Genomic DNA, 21,066 nt, shown 5'->3' with positions numbered 1-21,066 from the left:
CCCCTGCCAGGTGGCAAAACATGTGTCAATAATTAAACTGCTTTTACGTAACACGCTACAGGAACACAATGCAATTTGCTCCCCATATTTCATTGGGCCTTTATGAAAGCACATGAGAGAGTGTAATTAATCAAACCACTGGAATATGTGAACGGCAATTTCCACTTAATGGCACTTACAGGGATTGGGTCCCTTAAGCACCCTGTTCTGTCTACCAAACGAGCCGGATTCATTTTCATCTTGGTAGTTCGGAGGAGAAAACCTGGCGCCGATGTTCAACGATGCCCGTTTGACATCGGCGTGGCCGTGACGCTCCAGGATTCCGTGAATAGATAAAAAAAAACTCATTCTTTGCCATCTTTCCTGGCCATTTTTTGCCGTGACCTCAAAAGCAGAACGTCTGTTCCTTCTCGACTGGACCGCGGGATGTTAACCGCCACCCAGCCAGGGACGGGAAAAGGATCATTGGTAGCTTTTAGTGGCTTTTTGGGTAAGAAGATGGTCTTGGTCTAAATGGCACCCATGTCCCGAAAAGTGTTTCTCTCTCGCTCGCTCTCTCTCCCCCCCTACTTCCATCTCCCTCTCCAAAGACTCATCTAAGTGCAGCATCTTGTTTCAGTAATTCAGCCAGGGCCGAGACAGTGGAGAGAGGAACGTCATCGATTTCACTCGCATTTGGTTCCTCCTAGACTTCCTCTAAGTCCTCTTTGGGGACTTGGATTGGAATATTGGACAGGACTGCGTCATAAGACAAGCGTGGTTTCCATCTAAGGTCAAGCTTGCACTGATGCAAGCAAACAAACAAAGTATCATTTTGAGAATGATTCAGAATGATTCAACTCTCGGATTGATTCGTTCAGTAATGGCGCATCTATCCTCTGGTATTTTTACATACGGCGCGACCGGCCCAGGGAAGAAGAAGCAGACCTTCAAAGACTCTGGTCTCGTTTGAGTTTGCGGTAGGTCTTACCGCCATCCCGGCCGTCTTCCTGTTGGCCCCGCTTAGTAGCCCCTCAGCATCGGCGCCCTTTAGGACTCCTAATAATTCATTTTGTGCCGAGTGGAAGGCAGCCTGCTAAATTCTTAATAACAGTCAGCAACTCTCAGGCTGTGCTTCCATTCATTAACATCTTATTGAGATATTCTTTAGCACAAAAGCAATTAAAAATGCAACACAGCTACCTGCAGATCTGGGCGTGTAATATTTTCCAAATAGAGGCCGATCCCTCGTGCCATTAGGAGAGGCAAGTGAAATCCAAACAAGACAAATCTATCTATTGTTTATCACCTCCTCGGGCTTTTTACCCAGAGGCCAAAATATGAAGGGGAGGGGGGGAGAGGGGTCATTAAATTACCATTCACTTCTCTATCCGAGTCAGACACGTGACAGGAGAATGGGCACTAATTACCATAACAGCCAAAAGAGCTCCATTCCATTGAAGGGAGGTGAGCCATTCACTTATTTAGGCCTTCTCTCACCGAAGATGTAGCTTTCCAAAAAGAAAGCATCAGGGAACTAGAAGGATCACCTAGAGGCTTTTGTGTTTGTGTCATCAATTGATTGTGATGAACATCCCGAATCAAAACAAGAGCATCATGTTCAAAGTCACGTTTGAAGCTTTTGAGATTAGATTAATATCTCCTGTTCTGTATGGCTCACATTCTCCAATCCGATCGGTTAACAATACGTTGGCTTCCTCCAATGGGCATTTTGGCCCAAATGTGAAATCGCCTTAGAGCACGGAGGCGCCGATGTCTTCAGTCAGGCCAACGCAAAGATTGGAAAGTGGAAATAAATAAGAACAAGATGGCAAAATGGAGGGAAAGATTTGTGATTTTCCCCTCTCTCCGTTCCCCCGCGAGACCTCCCTTGATGCCAAGCATTCATCATTCAGCCTCTAATATCAGTTATTCTGTGGCTCCTCTGCTTACAGCAGAATTAATTTCTGCTTTAATTACTCTCATCGGCGGAATGCTGATGAAGGAGAGGGACCAGGCATTCTGGGACCCAGGCCTCATTCCGCCGCTTTAATTTGAATGAATTCCACACGGAGACGCTGGCAAACAACTGGCAGCCGGGCCCCGGGAGCCATGGAGGGAGACGCCCCCGCGGCCCCCGCTACTCTACCTCGTGTGTGTATGGCAAGATGAGTGTGTCACACAGGAAGAAGAAAGGAACTGACTGATAGATTGTGCCACGAGTGTGTATGTCGGGCCGCCTCCGCATCGACGTGCTCGGCTGAGGAGGAAGGAAGCGAGCGGCATTTCGTATAACGGCTGCAGCAGACTGAGAGCACCCTCATCAATAGTTAATCTGATCATTCCAATATGGCGCATCATACTCACCGCCAGTCCGTTTAGCATGAAAAGAATGTTCACCACCACGTACGCACGGTGAAAACAATTGCAGAAAGCGTGTTGTCGTCATTGACTTTCCGCCAAGCTCGCTCGCAGGACGCTGCGTATTGGCTGCATCGAGATTCCAATTGATTATGCGGGTCTTGCATACCGATTCGTTTTGATTAAATGTGAGCTTGGGTTTTTGTTTTTCACAAATTCTAATGAAACAAAGACACGGGAGGATAGCGTGCCAATGAAGTACGGCTGCTTAAATGCAGGGAAGAAAAACAAAAGTTCTGGGGGATGAAGAATATCTTCCAGTATTCAGCGTTAGCTCCCACTGGACCCTCAGAACCAAAGTTATGCTTCTCATCACTTCATTCTCAACAACAAGCCACAATATGTTGTTAAATTACGAAAAGAATAATTGTGGAGGTGTACCTAACGTTTGCCTGAGTTCATAACGTTTGCGAAATGAGATACCTCTGTCGCGTTAGCATGTTTGTTTTGCCTCAGTTAAGCTAACGTAGCACACCTCGCTAACCGAGCACGTCTTTTGGTGACGATGTACTCTTGCTCCTCTGCATAAACTTGATCATTGTTAATGTGCCGCGATGGAGCCCCCGTAACAGCAACGTCCTTGGTAGGCTCGACCTTTCGCGACCCTGAAAACTCCGGACAGGCGGGAGGCGGCAGCCTACGCGCGCTGTCGGTTTTTTGGCAACCTCATCGCCCACCCACCCTTCGCCTCCCCTCCGGGCCGCCATGAGCAGCTGGGTCACAAACACTAAGCGCATTAATATCTTCTTAATGATAATAATCATTACAGCATAAGCACCTTCCCCCGATGCGGGACGGCTCACGAAAATGTGCCAGAGTAGCATCGTCGTTAAAAAAAAAAAAAAAAAGAAGAGATGAAATGACTCTTAATGGGCAACAACTTACAGTCACCATGATAGCGCTGACACTAATGCAATAATGTGATAATGAGATACAGCCAAGGCATTAGGGAGACCAAAACCGGGGTGAATGAATAAATAATATTTGGATTTAAAAAGTGGGCATGACACGGTTACCACTGCAGATGTTCATGTAACAACAGTCTTGATTATATATGTTTTAATGAGGCCCTATGATGAATTTCCTAATGCGGCATCTGCAAGAGCACTTTGCCACCTTTTCGGGTGTCCACGCATGCACACACACACACACACACACACACACACACACACACACACACACACACACACACACACACACACACACACACACACACACACAGGCGCCTCATTTCATACTGTCACTATTCACCTATCACAGGCCATTATGCGTCTCATCTGCGTTCATTATTGAAGCTAATGATCTGTTGTCCTCTCAAGGAAGACTACATTAAAAGTCTCTTACTAACTTAATTAGTAATTATGAATGTTAAAGATTAATCAGCCAGTGAGTGGCTTAAGGTTGGCGTCTCCAGGCGGCGGGGTGGGGCGGGGAGGACAAAAAGCGCAGCGACAAAAAGAGGCCACGTTCGTGTTCACACTGGAAATGGAACGTGCCGTGAGGAATAAACTCGCTCTCATGCCGAAAAGACGTTTCGAAACATTCATTGCGGGGAGGAAATGTCTTGGCCGGTCCATTGCTACTGTGACAAACAGCACCATCTTGATTTTTAAGAATGTGATTCATTTGTTTTAATTTTACAGTATTTTTTTAAGAAAAGGGTTTTCTAAATTAGCATGAGCAAACAGTGCATCCTTTTTTAAAATGAAAAACGAGCTTTGATGCTCCTGCAAATGCGACAGGCTGCTCCGTCCATATTTTGCCGGCTAAAATTTGTGCTCATCATGAATTTAGCAGTGGTCCTAATACTAGACCAAGTCAGTCGAGCAATCTCATACACCTCATGTCTAAAATGAAGACACACATTCCAAGGCAGTGTCAAAAAGGAAAATGGATCACATTTGACACTTTTCACGGCATCACTCCTGGATAGACTTTGGCACACCAGCCTTGAAGTGCCAACAGCGCTGGATCTAATATAACAGGAAGTAGCGTATAATATGAGAACTTGTGATGCATGGCAGCGCTCACATTATCTCCCGCTAACAAGATGGAAATAGATCTTCTTAATTAAGCCCAGGGTGTACACCAATTCCTGTCTATATCGCCACCTCCCTGACAATTCCACCTCAGCAGCTCCGGTAAATACTGTATCCAAGCGATGCTACACATTAAACCTTAATAACTAATAAGGCTTTCATCCAGGGAGTTTCCTGTGTGATTTCCATTCATTTGAGGAGGGGGGGCTACGCGGGCGGGAATAGCCCAGGACCATCTCCCTGTTTTCCGGAGCATGTGGATGCTTAAGACGGCCGGGGGGCGAGAAGAAAACAAGCTGCAACTTTAAGTGTGCTGAGTTGCCGAATGTTGAGGATCCAAGCTGCGTTTCTGCACCAACTTCACCAATTAGTGCTCAAGATATTGATTTTTCTATCTCGGAGTTCTACCTTTTAATGCAAGAGTGTTTTCTTTCGGTCTTTTTTTTTTGCTTCAAAGCTCAATTCTACGCATGGTTACTATCAAAGTTTTTTTTTAGTGCAGGAAAGTTCATCCAAGCGCTACACAAATCTCTGAAGATTAGCGCTGATGCTAGTGCTAATATAAAATGAGAGCTGTCAATATTGCAGACGTCTGAAGTTGGGTGTCCATGGAAACGCCGGCACTACCACACTTCTTTTTTTTTTTTTCTAGCTGCCTTTGTTTTTAAAGCGCTCGCGCTGTCCCGGCAAGTCCGACAACAGAAGCCAGTGTAAATCATCGAGACAATTTGGACTGTTTTTTTTTTTTTCAAAGAAAGGTGAACAGTTGACAGAAAATCATTTTATAGTTTTGCCGTGTCCTTTAGAGGAGACACACAGGGAGTTGGGGTTGGGGGTTGGCTGGTGGCCTGCAGCACCTGAAACCTATTACGGGGCTCTGGAACATTCCACAGGGTTCCTTCACTTTAGCCAGAGGACATCATAAAGGTCCTTGCAGAGCAGCGCTCACACAAACAGGCAACAAGGTGAAACTACAACTAGATTTGGAAGTAAATATTTGTTTGGTCACTCGAGTTTGAGCCACCGGTCGGTCCTTTGCTCCCAAAATGTACAATTCTTACAAAGCAAACGCCATGATCAAAACATTTACTATTGGCGAGCCAAGCAAAACTTTTTTTTTTTATCAACTTTTTTTTTTTTTATTATTATCACATGGTCTGCCATCTGGACTTAAAACAGTAGGGCCCAGTAGTGTGCTGACACTGAAAACAAACAAGCATAAACACACAAAAGCGCCTGCCAAATTTCTCGCAGATATAGTCTGGCTTTGTGTGTCTATATGTGTTTTAGTGCCACCGAGGCCCGTCTCTTTGGCTGAGCCCGCGCCTCTCCTCGCATCGGCGTTATGCTCACTGGGTTTGGCTCTATGGGTGTCTGTGGCCTCTCCTCTGGTCGCCCGTGTCCATTTGCTCTGCGGGTATGGCAGGCCCGAGCTGACAGATGGCCGCCCCTCTCTCCATTCCGCTCCAGAGTAACACAGTAACTGGTTTTTCCTCCGCCGTTGACCTTGCCACAGCCAGCCAGCAATCCGGGCTGGCACTCGGCCTGTCGAACAGGAGGGTAATGAAGTCCGGCGCTGCTCACATGATTATTAAGGCTTTGACGCTGGGGGGCCTTTTCAGAGCCCCATGCCCCCCCACACACATACACACACACACACGCTCGCTCCCTCCTCCTCCTGTTCCTCCTCCTCCTCCCCTGTCAGCCATTGGCGACGTAAAAGTTAGATGAGAATAGTCACAGCTTTGGAAAACCACCACCAAAAAGCTCGCTCTGCACTTCAGAGAACTTTGACAACTTTGCTAATCATCAGCATGTGTCTTTTCTCAAAAGACTGAAATCAAAGCCTTCTACCGACGGCCATCTTAGGTACGAACTTCTACGCTAAGTTAAATCACGCCGACATCTAAGAGCGCCACGAGGCCCTCGGCGCAAAAGCATCACCGGGTAGGCTCGGAAGGCCAGTCGTGGGATTTGAGAGGCGTCGCTAGCAGCTCTGACCTTTAGCGAGGAGGGGGCGATCTATTTGCGCCGCTCCCATTAGTGGCTCCTTCCCCCGAGCCGCCCGCCACCCACCTCCGGCCAGACTGCTAAGCAACCTCATCAGACCAGGGGTGCACACCCAGGGGTGACACCCCGGAGACCGACGGGAAGCGAAGTAACGCCGAGGTTAATTTCCATCATGCACTATTTATGGGCTTCACTTCAGAACAAGGCTTGGCATTAACACTCCAAAAGAGACATCCCTCCTGTATATCAATAAAACATAGACTGAAGCGCAGGACAGGAGGAGCCTATCTTCATTCAGTCTGCATTCAAGTCAATTCTCCATTAGGCTCTTAAAAAGAATGACATTGTTGCCAAACTAGTTTTGATATACGCATCACCATGGCGACAGCCCATTGCGATGCGGCGTAGCGACGGCTAGCGCGATTGTACAAACAGGTCGTATGAACTGAGAAAATCCGATATTTTCTCACATGTTGGCCCATTCTGTGAGGTGTGCGGAAATGTCAGGGAAAAAAAAAAAATCAATAGATAAGGACCACATCAGACCCCGCTTGTCTGGCCTAGCGAAGGCGCATCCCTGCGGTGATGTCAATTATCTTTGCTTCACAACAAAAAAAAAAAGAACATCAAAAAGTCTGCACAACTTGCTGCATGAAACTTTCCTTTGATTCCAAGCTCGACTGAATTAAGCTGAGAATTGTATTGCCAGCACTTTTTTTTTTCCATCCGCCCCCCCCAAGTTCATTTTGCTTTCAATTCTCCTCATGGATGCAACATTAGTCAGCTAGCGGTGTAATGTAACAAGCGGTAAGGTGCACATAATTGCATATTAGCGGCAGCACACTTGGCTGCGCGGGAGGTGACTGCGCTAACGAACAGAGAGGTGTTATTAATCACCAATTAATAAAAGCGGGCAGATATCACACTCGCTATGCAGCACGCGCGGCGGTTTCTTTTGTTCCAGCCCGAAGCTCCGAGAGGTTTTTCACCTCTTTATTACGATTACATTGATGGCGTTCAATTCCTGATCTATTGACTTCTTGCGTTCTAGCCTCCAACGTGGAGTCCAACCAGGAGTGTTTGTTTGTCCATGACGTGTGTGCATGTTCTAGAAACAAATCAACTCGTCCCGTCAGACGTCATCAATCGATTTGCCGCGTTCCTAGCAGTCATCGACTTTCAAGAATCATTTTCTACTTTTATCTAGCTCTTATGTTGTACCTATTTCATTCAACTGGAAACATTTCAAGTAAATATGAGCTGAAATGAGAATCAAACATTCAAAATGGACAGACAGGGCAGTCACGACATTGCTTGAACTATTTAACGGCCAATTTCCTGAGGAGGACATTTTCATAAAGTTTTTTTTTTTTTAGCTTGATTTTGTTAGGGAGGAATATTCCAGTACAGATTCAGAATTTTTGTTGTTGTATAATATAATATAATATAATATAATATAATATAATATAATATAAATAATCGATGTCTTGAGCACAAAACAAAAACAAGCTCCGCGTCATCCATTAGGAATGGAAGAATATCACGCAAACCAAAGTGGAAACATAAAAACGAGGGAGCCCACAGTGGCCGCTTCCCACTGAGCGGCCAGCTGTACAGCAAATGTGCCTTTCCCCTCTCTGTCCCCCAAAGCATCCCACCCCTTTGCTCGGTGCCCACCCTCTTACGCCCGGGTCGCACTGTGCAGGAAGAAGGCTCCTCCCCAACTTGGCTCCAAGCTCACCGCTGTCACCAGCCCAGCAAAATTGTAGAGGTGACCCTCCCCCTGTCCCCCCCCCCCCCCCGATACTACAGTCACAAAAACTTTGCTAGGATGCTGTTTGTTTTATTTACAGGTGTCCTTCAGACCAAATGGAGTGATTTTACAGAGATTAATAGAAAAAGCCTTTTTCCCCTTTTAAGATCCAGCCAGCACGGAGCGACATTTGAAACAGTACGATAAATGGAGCACAAGCGACCCCCCCACGTGAGGCTCCAAATGTCAAAGTTTACAGCGGGGTCAAAGTAAAGCAACGGGGCTTCGTCCTGGCGTGCTGATAAAACCCCGAGCGGGCTTTTGTGTCATTGAAAGACCTCCAAACGTCCTGGTAAAACATCACCAAAAAAACTACATTGGGACCTTCACTGCTGAGCCGAAGATGAGACACAAAATTCAAATGACTTGAGATTTCAGTGCATCGTTCAAGTGCAACTGGATTTAGACTGCGGGTGACACAATTCGGGGAAAAACATACTTTTATTCTTTGCCTTTTGACTCGACATGAAACATTATTGCAGTGTTCTATGGTAATAATTTATTACCTGTCCAAAAAATAATCCTGATGAATTTAACACACGCTATCCCATGCACACAGTTGCACTTAATTGTATTTTATTACTTTGTTATGGCACATACCTTCTAAAAGTTGAAATATTACTTTAAGGCCTGAAGGTAAATGAGGCCTGGAGCAAATTATTTTGATGAGGGGGGGGGGGATGCATTGACTTGGAAGTCCAGCAGTGCTTTTGAGTAGAGTACAGTATGTTCCACTCTTCCATTTTCCCCACATGGAGATATTGTGAGGTTTCCTATCCGAATTATACCGAAATATAAAAGATTATACGGTGACGGCGGCGGCAGCTGAAAGCACTATAAATCTGCCAGTCTCTGGAGAAAAATTGGACACCCTCGATTCTGCGAGCGGTGCCATGCCAAAAAACTCTAAAGAGTGGCCAGCTGTCTTCTGGCCTGCTATTAAATTGCTCCTCGGATGGTGGCGATATCATTTTTTTCCTCCCTCCCTTCCTCCCTCCAAAGGAGTCTCCCACCAGGTCCCCAAGCAGAGCGGCCAGCTGTACGGCAAATGTGCGCTGATCCATCTGGGCCCGGGCGGGCAGCGACCTCCAGCTTAAGACGCCGTGGTGCACTGCCACCTCACATACATTTCTTTTTTTTTTATCCCGACATCTCGAATAGACGGTCACTTTATGCGTGAGCATCCGAGTGGCAAGGAGACGGCGTTTTGGAGTGCCGCTCACATTACAAAGGCAGATCATATGGACGCGTGGACTTCCGTTACGTTGTTGCGTACATTAGCGCTGCGGTTGCGTAGCGAGGGCCGCGCTCGGAGCAACTATATATAGAGTTATCAGTGTGAAGTGACACCGTAGAGGAACGGGCCATGGATGAAAACAACACCCTTATGAATCCAGCGTCTGCTCCATTACCTACGCTAATAACGCTGACAGCTGAGCGCCGATGACCCCGGCCCCCCTGTTTTCCCTCTCCGGTGCAGATGGCCATTAAAGAGAGAAAGTGTCCTTTTTTTTTTTTTTTTTACACCAGAGAAGGTATTTAGAGCTTTTCCAAATGAGTATTTTTTTTTTTCACTGCGTTTTTGGCCCAGACTAGTTTTGCAGTGATTATAGGACTGGATGGGATTCAACTCTCATTCTATGTGATGCTAACGTTTTACTCCGACAATTTAGCTTTCGCCAACCTGGTCGTGACTGCTATCTTCAATCCTGTAACTGATTGAAATAGTAACTGAGATGCGATCAGGTAATCGAGGCGCCGATTAAATCAGACAATTACGTAGTCGATGCATGTTTTTTTTTTTTTGTCAAGGTAAAAAGTTGGAGACACTACTTATGTCGGCTATCTCCAAAAAGTCGTGCAGGTGGTCACGTCGTGACGCATTTCCCTTTCCTTCCTCTCTCTGTTTTTGATCTAAGGCACTTTTCCGCATTTCACAAATGGTCAAGCAAACGCATCCATCCAGCAACCAGCCAGTCTTTTGAAAAGTCTGACGCAATCATGCAGAATACAAAGCGACGGCATATCAGAGGAGTAAGACATCAGACAATCAGCCATCCCCCTGTTATCTTAAGCTGCCCGAATTCCACTATTACGGGGGGGGGAAGCTGTGCGCCAGCGCCGCTGAAAGACATAAAGTAACCGGTAGGGGGCTTTGTTTTGTACCCTCCCAGTGTGCTCCGTGCCCGCCTTTGCAACAGAAAGGACTAATGCTGGCACGGTACTGTATTATGCGCCCCCCGAAGAATAGTGGGTGAGCAGATTGCAAAGATGAATACAAAACACACACCTACACTCTGGGCTCATCTCTCTTCTTTTGCATATGCTCCGCGGCATCAAAATCACAAATCACATGCTTCTGATTGTTTATGCACAAACAGTGGGCCCCTGATAGAATTGCCTAGCGGTCCTGATAGAATTGCCCACCGTGTTTAAATTCACCTGCGCCTAGAAGCGTGTCCCAAACAGAGAGGCGGTTTGGTTCCAGATCAATGACTCGCTCCCCCACTGAAGACAACAGATAATGCAGTGTAATGAAAGAGCCGCCAAACGAGCTGAATAAATGAATGAATAAAGGAACGTGAGACCAGAATTCAGATACCTACTTACTGCAGGCCAGGAGGGGGGGAGAAAAAAAAATGTTTCTCAATTGTTTTGTCTTTACAAATGCTTCTGCCTGCATACAGATGACACACAAAGCCGGCCGAAATGTTTGGGGCGAGGAGTGTGGATGTGGTAGTTTGTTGTCAAAATAGATTCAGGGTCATTTGCAGCGTTGTTAATATCGGAATCATAATTTATGTTTTGGTATTTTCTAGTTTTTATTCTGATTATTTGACAAAATGATAACGTCATCAACAGATTAATTAATTAATCTATTGATATATATATGGACATATATAGTATGTATATAAATATATATACATAGTATATATATAAATACATACAGACACACACATATAAAGTATCTACATAGTGTCAAGATATTTTCTTCCAACTTTGAATCAATATTTGAATCAACATTTCAGCAGGCTCCATAAGCATGCTCACAACATTTTGATCATTCACATGCATGGGGAAATTAAGATGACTTGCTTATGTTTATGGATGCACAACACTTGGGGATGACGTTAAAATATTCAAGTAATTCCACCTAGTTTGTGATGTGATCCGGAAACTTGTGAGCCTAAATGAGACAGGGTCAAATATTTTATTAGATTTTTCACACTATGTGATTTATCCTCAAAAATGATGAAATGATGTTCTTTTTAATTTGAATGTTTCAATGGATGATGTGCTCAAGTTTGATTCATGTTAGCTACAAAATCACAACTATCATTTCTAAATGGAGCATATTGATCACGGTCTCTCCGTACTATAGAAGTACCTTGGAAATTGACAACAGTGAATACATTTTGATAGCTCATGCAGGGACACGCCAAGAAACAAACAAACAAAAAAAAGGTCTCCTACCGAGCATATGGTTGGCCACATGAACTTGGATGTCCCATTCGCTGTAGAACACCATCTGACATTTGATGCACTGGTACGTCTTCTTCTGTAAATAAAAGCAATATTACAAAACTCATCGTCGACATTAAAACACACAAAAGAATATAACGACTGACAGAAGGAGCCACGCTACCTCCTCAGTTTGCGACGGACTGGATCTGGGCATTGGGGACATCTGCGGTGTCTTGAGCTGTCCGCCGCCGCCGCCGCCGTCCCCTGCATGCACCGCCTGGACGTGGTTATGCAATTCCACCTCGGACTCAAACTTGACGTTGCAGCTCGAGCACCGCGTCTTTGTAGCCGCCGTCGAGGACGTCGAAGAGGACGAGGACGAGGAGGAGACGGCTTTGCCTTTGCCCTCGCCTGGGCTGAGTCTCTCTCCCTGGATCCATTGGGCGGTGTTTGGCGCCGGAGTGGCGGCGCCCCCCTGTTGCTGCTGTTGCCTGCCTCCGTTCATGGTCGGACTGGAGCTCTTGGACCCGGCGTTGACCACGCACGACGCGCAAAGTCCGTAAGGCAGGCCGTTGATGTCCAGCTTGACCAGATCCTGCTTAGAACGAAAATCTTTCAGGCAGGAGGCGCACTTGAACGGTTTTTGGACGTGATGTAGCTGCTGGTTGTGAGCGAGGGCATTGGCGCGCACAATGGATTGGTTCGCGGACATGGTCCCCGTTTTTTGCATGTGGAAAGTCCCGTGGATCTTGAGCTCCAATGTGGACGTAACCGTCTGCATGCATACCACGCATCGGAAACCCGTCAAGGAATTCCTCAGGTCCGGGTGCATCTGACAGTGCTCCAGAAAATCTTCCTCGCTATGAAGAGGCATCTTACAGATGCGGCAGCTGCCCGTGTCTAGACTTTTGCTGTGGGTGACCTTGTGTTCGGTCAGGGTGAGCAAAGAGGGGAAACGCTCCCCGCAGATGGGGCACATGTAGTGCTTGACGGGCCCAAGGTGGGTCTGCATATGTTCCCTCAGACCGGCTTCGGAGAAGAAAGTGCGAGAGCAAACGTTGCACTTGTGGTTGCCCTTGATCATGTCGGCTTTCCTTTTCATCATGGCGCTCTCGCCGGGGCGAATGTTGTGATCCCTCAGCTGGTGGTTGGTGAGAAGCGACTCCATAGTGTAGGAGGCGCCGCAGATGTCACAACTGTACATGGGCTCCGCAGTCTCCACCTCTTCCTCGCTCCCATCGTGGCTGTTCTGGGACTCCAGCGTGGGTCCTCCCGTGGTGCCCGTACCGTGGCTATTAGTCAGGAGACCTTGCAGCTCGGCCTCATCTTTCGGGTGACCGTCCGCCCCGCCGACTGCGGCGGAGCCGTTGGCGCCGCAGTTCTGCGCCTTGCCCTCAAACACGCAATGCTTCTCCCGCAAATGCTTCTCCAGTAGCACGATGGCGTGGAAAGCCTTGCTGCAAAAGCGGCAGTTGTATTTCTTGCTGTGGGTGGTGATATGACACTGCAGCTCCACCTCCGTCCCGAACGACTCCCCGCAGAAGATGCAACGGTGGGCGCGACCTTGGTTTTCCAGGTGGCTGTGTTTGACGTGCAATTGCAGGTCGGTCTCGTGCCTGAAGTCCCAGTTGCAGGAGGTACAGCGGTATACCTTCTTCTCGTTGCTGTGCTTCACGGCTAAGTGGAGTTGAGTGGACACCTTGGAGTCAAACACCTCCTGACACAGAGTGCAACGAAAGAACACAAAGGTGTGCATGTCCAGCAGGTGCTTCTGCAGGTCATCCACCGACGTGAACTGCTTGTCACAACTCTCGCAGATGTAATAGGTGGAGGTGATGGTGAAGTGAACGGTGACGTGCTTCAGCAGGGATTCTTGGTTCGGGAACTCTTTGTTGCACTGCGGGCAGGTGAGTTGTGGCTGCAGGCCATCAAGGTGAGTCTTCAGGTGGGTCTGGAAAAGATCTAAGTTGGTATACTTGGCCCCGCACTGGTTACATATGAACTCTCCCGACGAGCGCCCGGCGGATCCGCCTTGCTTGAGCATGGACGCTTGTTCTACGGTTATTGGAGAGGAGGGGCTGAGAGCGTGCAACGTCTTCTTGCCATTATTGATGTAGTTGAGAGCAAGGGGAATGTTCTTGTGATTCTCCTTGATGTGCTTGTTGAGCTTCAGGACACTGTTGAAGATGGGTGAGTTGGTGCAGTACGAGCAGGAGTATACCTCCACAATGGGCTCCTTGGGGGTGACGGCCAAAGGAGAGTCAAAACGCAGGCTGCCACTGTCGCAGTGAGTCTGACGGACGTGCTCTTCCAAGGTGGTCTCTGTCAGGAAACCCATGAAGCACTGGGGGCAGAAGAAGGCGTTGCTCTCCTTGGCCACGGGACTGGGAAAGCCATGGGAACAGCGGATATGCTCCTGCAGGGTGTTGAGGTCACTCAGTATCTCGGGGCAGAAGTTGCACTGAAGGAGCGAGTCGGACAAGCCGACCAGCAGGGCCGCGTGGCCCTCGGCGTTGTGGACCTGCTTTAGATGTTCGTTCAGATTTAACAAGGAGGGCAGGACCTCCAGGCAAAACTGGCAGGTGTGGGCCTGCTCCGGCTTGTCCAGATGCATGGTCCGGAGGTGAATCTGAAGCACGGCCAAACTGGAGAACACTTGTTTGTTGCAGTACATGCAAGTGTAAGAAACCTTTGGCTGTTTGGCCGCTCGCCCGCCAACGTCCGAGGCGTTGTGAGCGGCCCGCTTCCTCCTACCCCGAGTCTTGGGGACAGGCGGCGCTGTCTCCACCATGGTGGAGCTGTCGACAGAGAGGTTGGAGTCAGGAGTGGTGCTGGAGACGGAAGTGTAGCCCACGGTCAGCAAAGAAGGGCTGTTACTATGGTTACTGGATTCGGGAAGCTGGTGGACGTCCATGTGAGCGTAAAGGTCTTCCACGGACAAAAAGTGCTCGGAGCAGACGGCGCAGGAGTGGCTTTTGCCGTCCCGGCCGTGGGCCCGGTCGATGTGGCTCAGAAGGGCGCCTTCGTCGCCGAAGGGCTCGTGGCAGTAGATGCACTGGAGGGTGGCCCCCAGGCCTCCGTCCTCTGACGGCGAGCACTCGGGGTGGCACTCGGCGATGTGCCTCTGAAGGTCTTCGGGGACGTCGAAGCCTTCCTCGCAGCGTCCGCACTTGCGCGTCTCTTTCAGCTTCCAGTCGTCCGCTCGGCCCTCTTTGCCCCTTTCGTGCACTTGCATGTGGCCGTGCAGCGAGCTGGAGGAGAGGAAGCCTCGACGACACACGGGGCACTTGTGCGGTTTGTTGGAGGCATGAGTTTTCATGTGGATTTTCAGGTGGTCGCTGCGAGAGAAGGCCGAGTCGCATTCGCCGCAGTGGTACTTCTTGTCGCCGGTGTGCAGCTTGACGTGGCGATCGCGGCTGCGCTTGTGCTTGAACAGACGGCTGCAGAAGGTGCAGCTGAACGGGAGCTTGTCGCCGTGGCTCTGCTCGTGACGTTTCAGGAAGCTCAGGCGGCTGAACGACTTGTTGCAGAATTGGCACGGGTACGGCAGGCCTGGCCCACCTTCGTCTTCTCCAAAATCATAGTCCTCGCAGTGTCCCGGAGACGTCTGATCCTTACTGGAAGGAGATGAAGCCGGCCAAGAACAGGACGGGTCGTCTTCTATATCTGCGCCGTCTGGAAGGGAAACAGAAAAAGCCAAGAGGCCATTCATTTGTGTCACTATCTTCTCGTCCATCGTATTAATCGCAAGTAGGTGTGAATTATTTTGAAGTTTAAATACAAATTGAACAAGGTGTTACCAAAAAAAAAAAGTTACAATAAAACACACAATTGAAAGTATAATTAGAGATGATAATAAGAAGAATACTTTTAGCACAATTAACCTTGTATGTGGCCATGTAATGGCTTAGCCCACTGTGACTCATTACACAATCTCTCTGACATTTAAAACCAAAGCAAGACAGTGGGTGGAAGCCTGGCATGAGGTAAATTAGAACATTTCCATTATTTCTGAACAGCTAAAAGACTATAAAACAAATGTAAAAAAAAAAAAAAAAAAAGCAGGAGCCCTTGAAACAACTTTAAAGCTGGATGAAACACACGAGAAAAATACAGATACGACATTGGCTGGGATGGGGGAGAAGATGAAATGTGCAATTTCAACGGCAGCCATACGTAGCCTTTAGGAAGCCTCCGCCGCCAGACAAATGATCTGAATGAAAAGTTGAATGTGCCGAGCATCACTCAATACATATCCGATTACGGAATGAACGTTATTAACATATTTATCAGCATGCAAAGCTGCGAGGCGAGAATTTGTGCGTCGCAGAGGAGGCAAACAAGGGACGCGACACCAGGGAGCCAGCAAGAGCGTCTGTCTAATGACACGCCAAAAAGGTTCCAATCGCAAAATGTTACTTTGATCCAATTTAGCGAGCGGGAGCCATATTGGAGTTCTTGGGGGTGTGAATGGTTGTTTGTCTTTGTATGGATGTGTGAACAGTTTCTGGATGCAGTCCGCCTTTCACCCAAAGTCAACTCCAGCATCACGCGACCCTGAACACAAAAGGCGTTTTCTGACTGGCTAAAACGACTTCATTGTTAGCATCTGTTGCTTTGGAATTTAGCTTTTGTAAATCCCTGCATGCGTAGCCTCACTTATTCAAGGCCGAGCAGGTGTAGTGAAACACGACAACACGACCGCTCCCATACGTGTTCCAAATACTTGGCCCTCACCCGATACGCAAATGTGCTGACGTTCCTACGCCTTGAAAACTGACTGAAAAACAGCACTTCCACAAGTTCAAAAGGTTACGGGCCACTTCTTCCTGCCGTCCAATTCCAAGTACTCTCCACTTCCTTAGCTAAATAAAAATGTGTCATCCCAACCCCTTCAGAAAAAAAAAACAAGTCCAAAGGGCAAAACTGAGAAATGGAAAAACAAAAGGAAACGGCAAAGATTTATGAAGGTAGGAGGGGGTGGTGAAGGAAAAGCTGGTCGCGGGAGCCAACCTGACAAATCCGAGGGTCTCCTCCTCCTCCCCTCGCTGTTGTTGTTTTTACGGGGTGATCTGCCCTTCATCGGGATATCGTGCCCTCTCGGAACACTCGCGCCCCATCAGGGCCTATCTTCAGGAAACAGATGCGGTCGGAGGAGGACGCCTCCTCCCCGCCGTGGTTGAGAGGAGTCCACCTCCACACCGCGGCCCTCCCCGATGCCTTCCCCCCCGCTGGCGAGGCGCCCACTCTCGGCATCTCTCTCAAGGTGCAAAGCTAGCTCGGCTCTTTGGGTGTGTGACTCAGAGCGAGGCCCTCCTCCACAGAGGGGGCGGGTTCTGCCATGAAGAATGACCCCGGCCGATGCCTCGCAGTCAAACGTATTGGCGTGAAGACAACGCAATAAAACAAACAAACAAATGGGCCCGTATGGCACGAGGTTAAATGGAAGTTGACGCTCCGAAATGAAGAAGCCTTTGCCTTGGGACACCGTCAAGCTGTCCTTCCATTGTTTGCTTATTTGCTTGATGTCAATTATTTATTTAGTGCCGTTACTCCAAGGACACATAAACATCAATCTGATAAAAAAAAAAATCCTGTGGTTCTCCAGCAAAGACGATAAATGAGCAGATAATAGTCGAGTAACAGTTCGGGTTAAATAAAAAATATTCAGAGAGGAAAAATTGCCACTAAAATTGAACACTCACAGGTTCAGTTCAGAAAAGCATCAGCTGGATATTTATCCAAACATCTGCCTCAAAAACAACTTTGAGGTGTGAAAACTAAAAAGCATAAAAGAATTCAAACTGGACCAAGCCGTCAAATAGTCAAGAATATTAAACTATTACAGGGAAAAACACGACGGCAACAATTTTTTGTGTGCAACGGATTGTTTCTGTTTCCATTATGGGAAACAAAATGTAATCAAAGTCCAAGGAAAAGAGCTTTGAACCTGCACCGTGTGTATATGATTTATTAAGGATAGAAAATCCCTCGCGGCTGAAAAGGTTCTACCGCTGTAAAGACACAGCGACTTAGTTCTTTGTTTTAGTGGCAGGACAATAACAACAAGATTTTTTTTTTCCCTGGCGCGTGTGCAGGTTCATTCTCTCGCTCTCTCCCACACATACACAAAAAAAAAACAGAGTCAGAAGTCCAATGGCCAAAACAAGTATGTGAACAAGCGTGGATGAAAGCTCAATCCTTCCTCAGGAGAGCGGCAGAGGAAAGAGAGAGAGAGAGAGAGAGAGAGAGAGAGAGAGACAGCCTTGTTTTTTTCCCCTTCTTCACCCTGACAAGAAATGCCCAGGCCTCAGCAGCAGCAGCCTGAGTAAATAAAAGAAGGGGGCCTTACTTCCCGGTCTCTCGAGCCGGGGGCCTGTGCACGCCAGCGCTCTCTGTGCTGCTGCCAAAGGGGATGCTGGGGCCTGAAAAACTACACCCTGCAGCTGAAGGGCTGTCTTTGTTGAACTGCCAAGGCCTTCCTGAGCATCCTTCAGCCAACAGCCTGTCACATCCTGGGAGGAAGACCTCCATCTTAAGGCCTGTCCCTCTCCGGGAGTTGTGGCAATGCCGACACTCTGTTCAATGTCTCCTATGTGAACCAAAACAAGGCTGGCCGGCCGTCGGGATTGTGCCATCGTTTGACATGAGCTGGGGAGATGAGATCTTAGACCTTTCCGCATGACAGCAACTGGAAAGGCAATCGCTAGTCCACCGAGGGGCAAAGATTGTGACCTGGCAAGCCGAGCAACTCATATTTGTATTCTTCATATGCCGTATTTTTTGGACTATAAGGCACCGTCTCAATAAACGGGTCTATTTTTTTATTATTTTTTAGCACTGTTAATTTCCGAGAAAAAGATAAGGTGCTACGAACAGAAAATATAGCCCACGCAGAAAACAGCGAACCCACAAAAGCTGAATGCAGGAATTGAGTGAGTCAATTTCATCAGGTTCCACATGCATGAGCACTATATTAAAAAAAAAAACTCTTCTATTTACACAAGTCCTATATACCATGTATTTTTTTTTTTATACCGCACACATGTCTGGAGGTTTCTCGTAGCAGACTGAAGTGTTCTTTGTGCTCCACGCTTCCTCTGTGTTCATTCATAGTAACCTTTCCCAGAGTAAATACTCCTGTTCAAATAAAGCCCTTAAATCTGGGAACAGGTCGGCTGCCATTTTGGGACTCGAAAACCCAGAGGATCCCTTTTGATTTATGTCCGCTATTAATATATTTGGCTCTTACAAAAATACACGGGTATAATTTGAAGAGAGCGTGACATTAATTCATCCACATATGGCGCTGGTCATTTTGGGCTTTTCATCGCCACTGCAATTGGTTGGCGGGACAACACTTTGGAGGTGTGCTGGACTCCAGTCCAAAGCTCTTGTAAACCACATCTTTGTGTGTTATGCTTGTCATAAAAAAATGTGTTTTGAGCGTGAGCGTATTTGTTGGCACACGGGGGAATGGGGGACTCATTGAATAAACAAAAAGCTGACAACTTGTCTGATGTAACACCGTGACCTTCCTTCATATTCACACACGACGTCTTTTCGTTTTTACAAACATTATGATTATTTCCCCGCGAGACAACCGCATGTGTCATCTCAGCACTTTACATTTTCTGATACCCAAATAGCTGCACGTCATGTGACAGCGTCACTTAAGATTGAATTGAGGATGCGGCGTTATGAATTTTTGCATTATCTCAAGAGGCCCGAGACATAAAACCCGAGTTCTTGTGGTTTTATCGGCATGCTTAAATCTTAAAGTTCATTCAGCGAGGGTGTGGGCATCCATTACGCCGGCCCCGCCTCCCACCCCGGGGAAAAGCGGCAAAGCGTCAACTACTTTGTCCACATTAGCTACGTCCCCCAGCTCAGACAGGCACACTTGGTCACTGTCCCAGAAATCACAGTGCTCCAGTGGCACCCCGAGAAAGTTAGACAAATGGAAGGCCAGAGTTGAGGAAAAGTAGGGCAGACGGTCATCATTTACTGTTTTTTTTCTTTGTGGTTGGCCTGTGATAGCGAGACAGTGTGACAAATGGATTACATACTGTGTGAAAGACATGGCCCTGACACACAAAGATTTCCAGACAGTAACTGAGATGAAGAACAAGTGGAATATTTACTTATACGGTTCTTGTAAGGAACCGTATGACAAAAATGCCATTTTAAATACGAACAAATTATAGGCTGGCGTGCCAATAGCAAAAATACAAGTGTATTAGGAAACGGAAAAAATATTAAGGACAATATGGAACCCCAAAAAAATCTGCAACGTTATTTTGCCAGCTAATCAGTTAGTCAGCTAGATGTTCGTAAGTTAGTCCTTCTGCCCTAGCTTCTCCGTCCATAAATCAATCCTAGCTAGCGAGATGGTGAGGGAATGTCTCAAACCAAACTATAAATAGAAGATTCTCAATTTGTAAACCATGATTTGGAAAGATTTTTTGTCAGATTTTGCTGGCAGTCTAAGCTGATCTAGTCTTGTGAGAGAGTGAGAAGAGGTTGAAGCATAAGCGCAAACAGGAAGAAGGCTGTCCTGCAGGTCTTGGCTTGTCCAGTGGCCACAGTGAGTCTCGCAGGGGGAGAGAGCAGGATGACAATCTGTCCCACAGCATGACCCCTCCATCGCCCGCCCGCCTCACTGCACTGGCTCTAAGGGAGGACGGGACTGTGTGTATGTGTTGTTCCCTCAACACTGCGGCAGATCAGATGCAAGAACCAGGAATCCTTTCTATGTGCTTCCGCTAATGTCTGCTTATTGTGTGCACTTCTCTTTTTGAACTTGTTTGGGTGAATATGACTTATGCATCCGTTTAAAATATGCTGACTTATTGTACGGCCACTTCTTTAAACAAGTTTCCTGACTGAGCTCAACTTTTTAAAATGTTCTCCATTAAATATTTTCTCAAGCAATTGTGGTGTGTGTTACGAATGATTTTTTTTTTCTGCCCAATCTACTCAGAAAATAAAGTTAGCCTTTAATTGATTCTTCGACGACTATTACTGGAGATGCCATGTATCACCAATCTGGTCCGTTTTGGTATTACGGCAGATTTGGGGAGGAGTTTGCTCATTGTTGAGGGAGATTTGATGGACTGTTTGCTCTGCTGCGAGCACACATTTCCTCGTTGTGTGGAGTCCTCTACTAAGGTCTGTTAAAAAAAAAAAAAAATGTGCATTTTGGCTTGAGCAACCGCACACAGAAAGAAAACGCCTTTCCCTTGCTTCTTGACCTGTGACTTGTGTTTTTTCCCCTGATTAATACACAGAGGTTCTATTTGATATCTCCTCAAAGGCGTCCATGCTTGTCAGTGGTAG

General features: G+C 47.2%; 1 protein-coding gene across 1 annotated transcript in view; it reads right to left on the bottom strand.

The window, feature by feature from the left end:
- LOC147046175 (zinc finger protein 521-like) overlaps nucleotides 1-21,066 on the bottom strand; it is a 74,162-nt gene that overhangs the window by 27,968 nt on the left and 25,128 nt on the right. The window contains exons 6-7 of the mRNA XM_085930290.1: nucleotides 11,909-15,402; nucleotides 11,737-11,821 (exon numbers count right to left, since the gene is read on the bottom strand). Coding sequence (XP_085786416.1) covers nucleotides 11,737-11,821; nucleotides 11,909-15,402 — 3,579 coding nt within the window. The remainder of the gene's footprint in view (nucleotides 1-11,736; nucleotides 11,822-11,908; nucleotides 15,403-21,066) is intronic.

Source organism: Syngnathus leptorhynchus, chromosome 14 (assembly GCF_054491065.1).
Source record: "Syngnathus leptorhynchus isolate UIUO chromosome 14, UIUO_Slep, whole genome shotgun sequence".
Classification (NCBI taxonomy): Eukaryota; Metazoa; Chordata; class Actinopteri; order Syngnathiformes; family Syngnathidae; genus Syngnathus; species Syngnathus leptorhynchus.
The sequence above is the reverse complement of the archived record's forward strand: the minus strand, read 5'-3'. Positions and strand labels throughout refer to the sequence as shown.